The sequence below is a fragment of the Trachurus trachurus genome (assembly GCF_905171665.1).
Source record: "Trachurus trachurus genome assembly, chromosome: 5".
Taxonomy (NCBI): Eukaryota; Metazoa; Chordata; class Actinopteri; order Carangiformes; family Carangidae; genus Trachurus; species Trachurus trachurus.
Genome location: NC_139896.1, coordinates 32,058,184 through 32,064,255, shown reverse-complemented (window position 1 = coordinate 32,064,255; position 6,072 = coordinate 32,058,184). Strand labels below are relative to the sequence as shown.

The 6,072-nt window shown below is 44.5% G+C and overlaps 1 protein-coding gene across 1 annotated transcript; it reads left to right on the top strand.

Moving 5' to 3' along the window:
• Positions 1 to 1,447: 1,447 nt before the first annotated feature.
• On the top strand, positions 1,448 to 2,308 carry LOC310986344 (leucine-rich repeat-containing protein 3-like; the record flags this gene model as incomplete). Its single annotated transcript, XM_083972196.1, has 1 exon — positions 1,448 to 2,308. One exon carries the CDS (start codon positions 1,448 to 1,450, stop codon positions 2,306 to 2,308), a length of 861 nt encoding a protein of 286 aa, XP_083828322.1.
• Between the last annotated feature and the right edge of the window lie 3,764 nt (positions 2,309 to 6,072).

The window sequence follows — 6,072 nt, the reverse complement described above, 5'->3', positions numbered from 1 at the left end:
CACAGAGACTCACAGTGGCCACTTGATGGACATCACAGGGCTGTCAGACACTTAGTCAGCCAGTCCACCAGACAGACAGACAGACAGACAGACAGACAGACAGTCTGTCACCTTTGGGCATATCAGGCCAATCTAGGCCACTGTTACTCAGGGGTACAAGCCTTCGGTGTGTGCCCTCTGTGTGCAGGGGGACGGACTCGCATGACTTTAGTTTAGATTCTATTATAAAGACCAGGACAAAGCAGAAAGTGCTTGACATTTCAGAGGATGGTCTTTTAAATCAGATTCAAGGGCTGGATTGTGATTGTGTCTCGGAGGACGAGCCCATCATTTCTGCCACACATCTAAAGACACCTGATTGGATTGTATGGGGGGGAAAAAAACTACTGACACCATTTCCAGAGTCCAGACCCACATAGATAAAAAAAAAAAAGTCAGGGAGCAGGCACGCAGCAAGCAGGGAGGCTGATGAGACTGAGTGCCTCTAAAATAGCTTAACACACATAACACATGTAATGTATTCTCCAGTGGTTTTGCCTGTGTGATCCAGAGTCTAGCCAGAGTGCTGTTTCAAAAAAACAAAAAAAACAACTTGCGCCTCCAAACAGCAGGAGCAGTCAGTGGATGCTAACACCCAGACTACTGCTAGGGTTTTTTTTTTTTCCAGCTCTGTCACTTATTGACACTGTGAGACTCAGGCAGGATTGATGTTCCTGCTGTTAATAGTGTAGCAGGCAATACTTGGGCTATCGATTCCCCCCTCCCTCCTCCTCCTCCTCCTCCTCCTCCTCCTCCTCCTCCTCCTCCCCACCCTACACCCATGGAAGATGATGAAGGGGGCTATGGCATCATAGGAAAATAAATAGAGGGATAAATGAGAACAACATTTATTGATGAGCATAACGTGACGCTCTCCTTCTTGGGTGGGAGAGGTTCAAACAGTCGTGCATAATGATTAATGTTCTTTTAATGCAGGGATACAAGAGGGATTTTCAAGCTGATTAGATCACTTAAAGTATCATTACTGCTGCTTAGACAGTGATTCACGGGGGAGTCGCTGCAATGAAACACTCTGTTGCCTCCTCTAAAAGTCCAATTTCTCTCCAAAGATATGAACAAATATGAATGAGTTACTGTGAGGTGGAGGAAGAGAGAGGTTTTTCTCCTGCGCTGACATTGTCATCCTCTGATTGTGTTTGTAGGCTAAACTGGTTTAAGCTTATTTCAGCGTCTATCTCTTTACCCACTGACCTTTTTCCTCCTCCTCCTCCTCCTGAATGAATAATCTCCTCTGTCTACATTCATTTGATTGTATGTGTTCTGTCGTGTCTTATCCACACTGACCCTTTTTCTCCTGTCAATCTGTCAGATTCTGCTGGTTGGGACGGTGTGTGTGTGTGTGTGTCTGTTTGGGACCTGGTGTGTTTCAGGAGGCTATGGTGACGCGATGTACACAGGATGGCGTGAGGAGAGTTGCATCGGCGTCAGCAGAGGAAGACGGAGAGGCAAAGGAGTGGAGGATCTTCGTTCATGGATGTGCGTCTCGTTCTTGTTCACCGTCCTGTGGGGCCAGGCGTCCCCCCAGTGCCCGGACAGCTGCCTCTGCTCCTGGGACACGGCCACGGTGCAGTGCTCGGACGCCGGGCTGCGGGAGATCCCGGAGGGCATCCCGCCCGACACCGTCTCCCTCCACCTGGAACGCAACTACATCCGCAACATCCCGGAGAGCGCCTTCAGAGACCTGCTCCACCTGCGGGACCTGTACCTGTCCCACAACCGCATCGACTCGCTGGCCTCGGGGGCCCTGCGGCACCTGGGGCCCGAGCTGCGCCTGCTGGACCTCTCCCACAACCAGCTGAAGCAGGCCAACAGGGAGGAGTTTGGCCCCACGCGCGCCAAGACGCGTCTCTACCACAACCCCTGGCACTGCGACTGCGCCCTCCAGGAGCTGATGGAGGCTCTCAACCTGGAGCCCGAGACGGTCAACGGGATCGTGTGCGAGAGCTCGGTGCGCGGCGTGGGCGAGGGGAGCAGGTGGGAGGACCCGGGGTCGCTGGGGGAGCACGCGGGGCAGCCGCTGGTCAAACTGTTGGATTCCGGGGTGAACTTCTGCAGCCTCCAGAGGAAAACCACAGACGTGGCCATGCTGGTGACAATGTTCGTGTGGTTCTTCATGGTCATCGTGTACGTGGTGTACTACGTGAGGCAGAACCAGGCCGAGGCCCGCAGGCATTTGGAGTACCTGAAGAGTCTGCCCAGCCCGCGCAAGACCCCCACAGAGACCGACACCCTGAGCACGGGTTTCTGAACTTGTGCTGCGCTGTACTGTCATTTCAATGGAATAATCAACTGGCAGCGACTGATAAACTTCAAAATGCTGTGGAGTTACTGTGGAGGACGCAGACACAGAAGAAACTGACATTTACAGCTGAGCTTTGTGATTACAAGATTTCTTTATATTTGTTACTGCTGACCCCCCTACCCTGTGGTTCTTCATGTTTTTGTTTCCTGCTGTTTATTGGTTTACTCTTTCTACCATCTGCACCTAGAGACAACAGAGGAAACTGAAAAACGATGATGAAAGGAGGAAATAAGAATGTGTTGAAAGAAATAGTTTGAACTTAATAACCTTCTTCTCTCTTTGTAGTCCCACTTTCCTCTTCTTTTCTTCATGCCTCATACTGCGCCCTTTTATCTTTCATTAAGCTCTAATTAGGAGTCTTTGACCAACTGACCCTTAATGAACACTTGAAAGGCACTAATCAGGCGGAGTGTGTTTATCAGGTCAAAAGGGACAGTGTGCAAACTCAAACGTGTGTCCTTGTCTAATTTGTTTCGTTGTGTTCACATTGTGGTGCTGTGTATTGTTGCCGTCGCCTATTTAAGCCTCTCCCAGTGCACGGTCACTAAGCCAGTTGTTTCTGTGCTCATGGAGAACTGCTGATCTAAATTTACTCTCAGGGAGCCATTAGAGCTGAAGGTAAACTATATTGTTTCCAAGCTGCAGCCACGAGCTACAAAATATCTGGCTTAGTGTTTGTTCGTACAGCGGCCACTGATTGGTACAGAGACATCTCAACCAGAAATGGGTCGCTGTTATAAATTACATTAGTATAGCCATTTATCCTGAGAGGAGCTGTTGGTTTAGCTTTAATTAATCTCTCGAGTCCTGCTTCCTCTCTGCACTGATTGCTGTGTACAAATTGTTCCCACTCCCATTTTCCATATAGGCTATATGACAGATTTTTTTTTTTTATCCACTGTGATAATGAGCTCTCTGATTATAAATTCAATATTTTTTTTCAGTGTAGTACATCTGATGCTTGTGATGTTGAAAGTAAGTAAGCCGGGTGTGTATATTGTCGGTACACTGAATATCCAGCTCAGAGTAAATGGAACAAAACGTGACTGGATTAACAGGCACCATTTTTAATTTCACTTGAGTTCCTCCTAATCATATTTACTGTGAGCCGAAGCATCGTTCTCTGAGGGGAGGGGGGGGGGGGGGGGGGGGGGGGGGGGGGTTGTTTGTCGTTCTCCACGGATACAAATGGAAACTGTAAAAGAGCTCTCTCAAATTTTTCATCAGTAACATTTAATGTGAATTTAGCATGGCGGCTCCACGGCGGGGTAAATTATTCAAAAAGTTAACTTTGTTTTAGATTATCTAGGCGTTGATAGGCTTTCAAAGTTAATTTACAGAGAGAAATGGTCCATTTTGACAAAGAGGGAGTAACAGAGGCATCCATTCCTTTGGTTGAGCTAGTCTCTGTTCTAGCTTGGCTGGCAGTGTGGATCTATTATTGATCTATCACCTGTGGATTCCTCTTTGAACGTGATACTGTAGTTTTTTCCCTCTATAATCAGGCCTCTATAATCAGTAGTCAAATTTTCCCATCATCCTCAGCTGTAGTGCGTACAGTGCTTATTGGCAACTGTTGGAAAGCTAACATGCCAAGGTAAGATGGTTAACGATCAAGGTAAACTTCAAACCTCAGCATGTTCGTCTTTGTGCCGCTGTGCAGCCGCCATGGCTGTAGACTCTTATCATTCATGTCTTTAATTCTTCAACTGTACAGTCACAATCTTGTAAGTGTTCATGGATATATTAAAGTATAACTGTACCCCACTTTTACCTAAGGATTGGGTCGGTGAGAACAGAGGCAAAACCTAGAAAAGGTCAAATTTCTGTGTGCTGTAATGTGTTAAATGTGGTGTGTGTGAGTGCGCGTGTGTGCGTGTTTTGTAATCTACAGAGAAAGACTGGTTCAAGTCTGTGTCGTTCAGGATGAACACGTAATGTGAATTTAGAACTAGAGTCAGTCAAACTCTGAGTAGAAACAATGTTTGATATTGTAATGAATAATGTAAAACCTGGTCTCTGGTGGTAAACCACAGGCAAAAAGATGAGCATAAAAAAGGAGGATATTCTGTGAAAAACAAAACTTTCTGTGGATACCCCTGTGAATCTGTCGCTGTAACTTCACAATGCTTTCCTGAATGTTACCTGTCTGTCATGAATCATACATCTAATGTGGATGCTGCCTGAGTTTAGATTCCTTAATGCATCTCTGCCATTGACATAATCTTCAACTACCTTTGGCTCATGATAATACAGTGATACTGTTAATCCAATGCACAAGAACCAAGCATGTCATCTGTGTGTGGTTTTTTCTGTAGGTACTTTTTTTTTTTTATTGGTGATGTATTTCTGTTCTGGTGATTGGTTTTCTTTCCTGTTTGTACGCCATTAATTATGCAAACAAGGATGGAGTCATCGATCGGAAACCATTACATTATCAAAAAGTGATGTCAGGAAAAACACAACAAATATATAAAAAATAAAAGAAACATTGCTCTACATCGTTCATAGAAATGCTTCTACCTTTTATTGCTACTGTAAGTTGAAAAAAAGGCAAGAAGATGAGAAGTAAGAGAAGTACAGGAAGACATCATCAGTTCACAGAAAGAGCTGATCATGGTCGGCAGTGTCTCTGTATTTCTACTCTATCGTGCATAAAAATGAAATGAAAAGGAAATGATTGAAAAACTATTTTACATATAGAAAGTAAATGATATGAACTTTCACCACCTCCTTCAACATTTTGTTTTTTTGTTTGTTTTTTCTGTCACCAGCGAACAAATTGGAAATGGCCCCACATTCATCCCTCTCTCCGCTGCCTTTGCTTGACATGTGAGCTGTTTCTCCCCCTGGAAATATATACAAAAACACTGAGTGGAAGCAGGGCACAGTGAAATGTTTAGGCGTGACTTTTTTTTTTCTTTTTAAGGAATTTCCTTGGGGAAGAGTAAAACCTTTTGCCCCAGATATTTCAACATGGGGAGAACAAAGCAGGATATAAATAAAAAGCAACTTCAGCCTGTTACTTGGTTTTGTCTTTTATTTCCAATTTACATTAATTAAAACGTAACAAAAACAAGTCATGATCATAATAATAATATAATAATGCTATTATTATTAATAATAATACTATTATTAATAATAAAAAATATACACAACCTCACACAAATGAACCCTCTGCGCTGGCTGTCGAACTGGAGCAACAAAGTCAAACACACCTTAAATCTCTTCAGCCGTGTGTGTACGTGTGTGTGTGCACGCCGAGGCAGAGGGCACGTCCTGTGTGAGGGGACTGATGGGAGGAAGTAGAGAGGGATGGGGGAGGGGGTCAAAGGTCACAGCAAATGGGGAGGGGGAGGGGGTCGGGGGCAGCAGACTGGGCTTTCATGACCAAACGTTTAAAAAATATTGGTCATATTGTTCCTTTGCCTAAAATATGCAATTTGTAAACAAGGTTTCAGAGGGGGAAAGGCCTTAGTTCAATTTGTGATGTTTTTTTTTTTAGTGTGAGGTAGCTTTAAAATGTTAAAACAAATGAAAACAAAACAAAAAAAACAAAAAAAAGTTCCAAATTGGATATGTTTCGATTGTAAAAAAAAAAAAAAACTCATCACGGACATGTTTGCTTACATACAAGGGTTGAAGCAGGAAGGTGGGAAAAGCAGGGGACATTTATCACACTGAAGTCCCGGGGTGAAATGCTCTCTGAG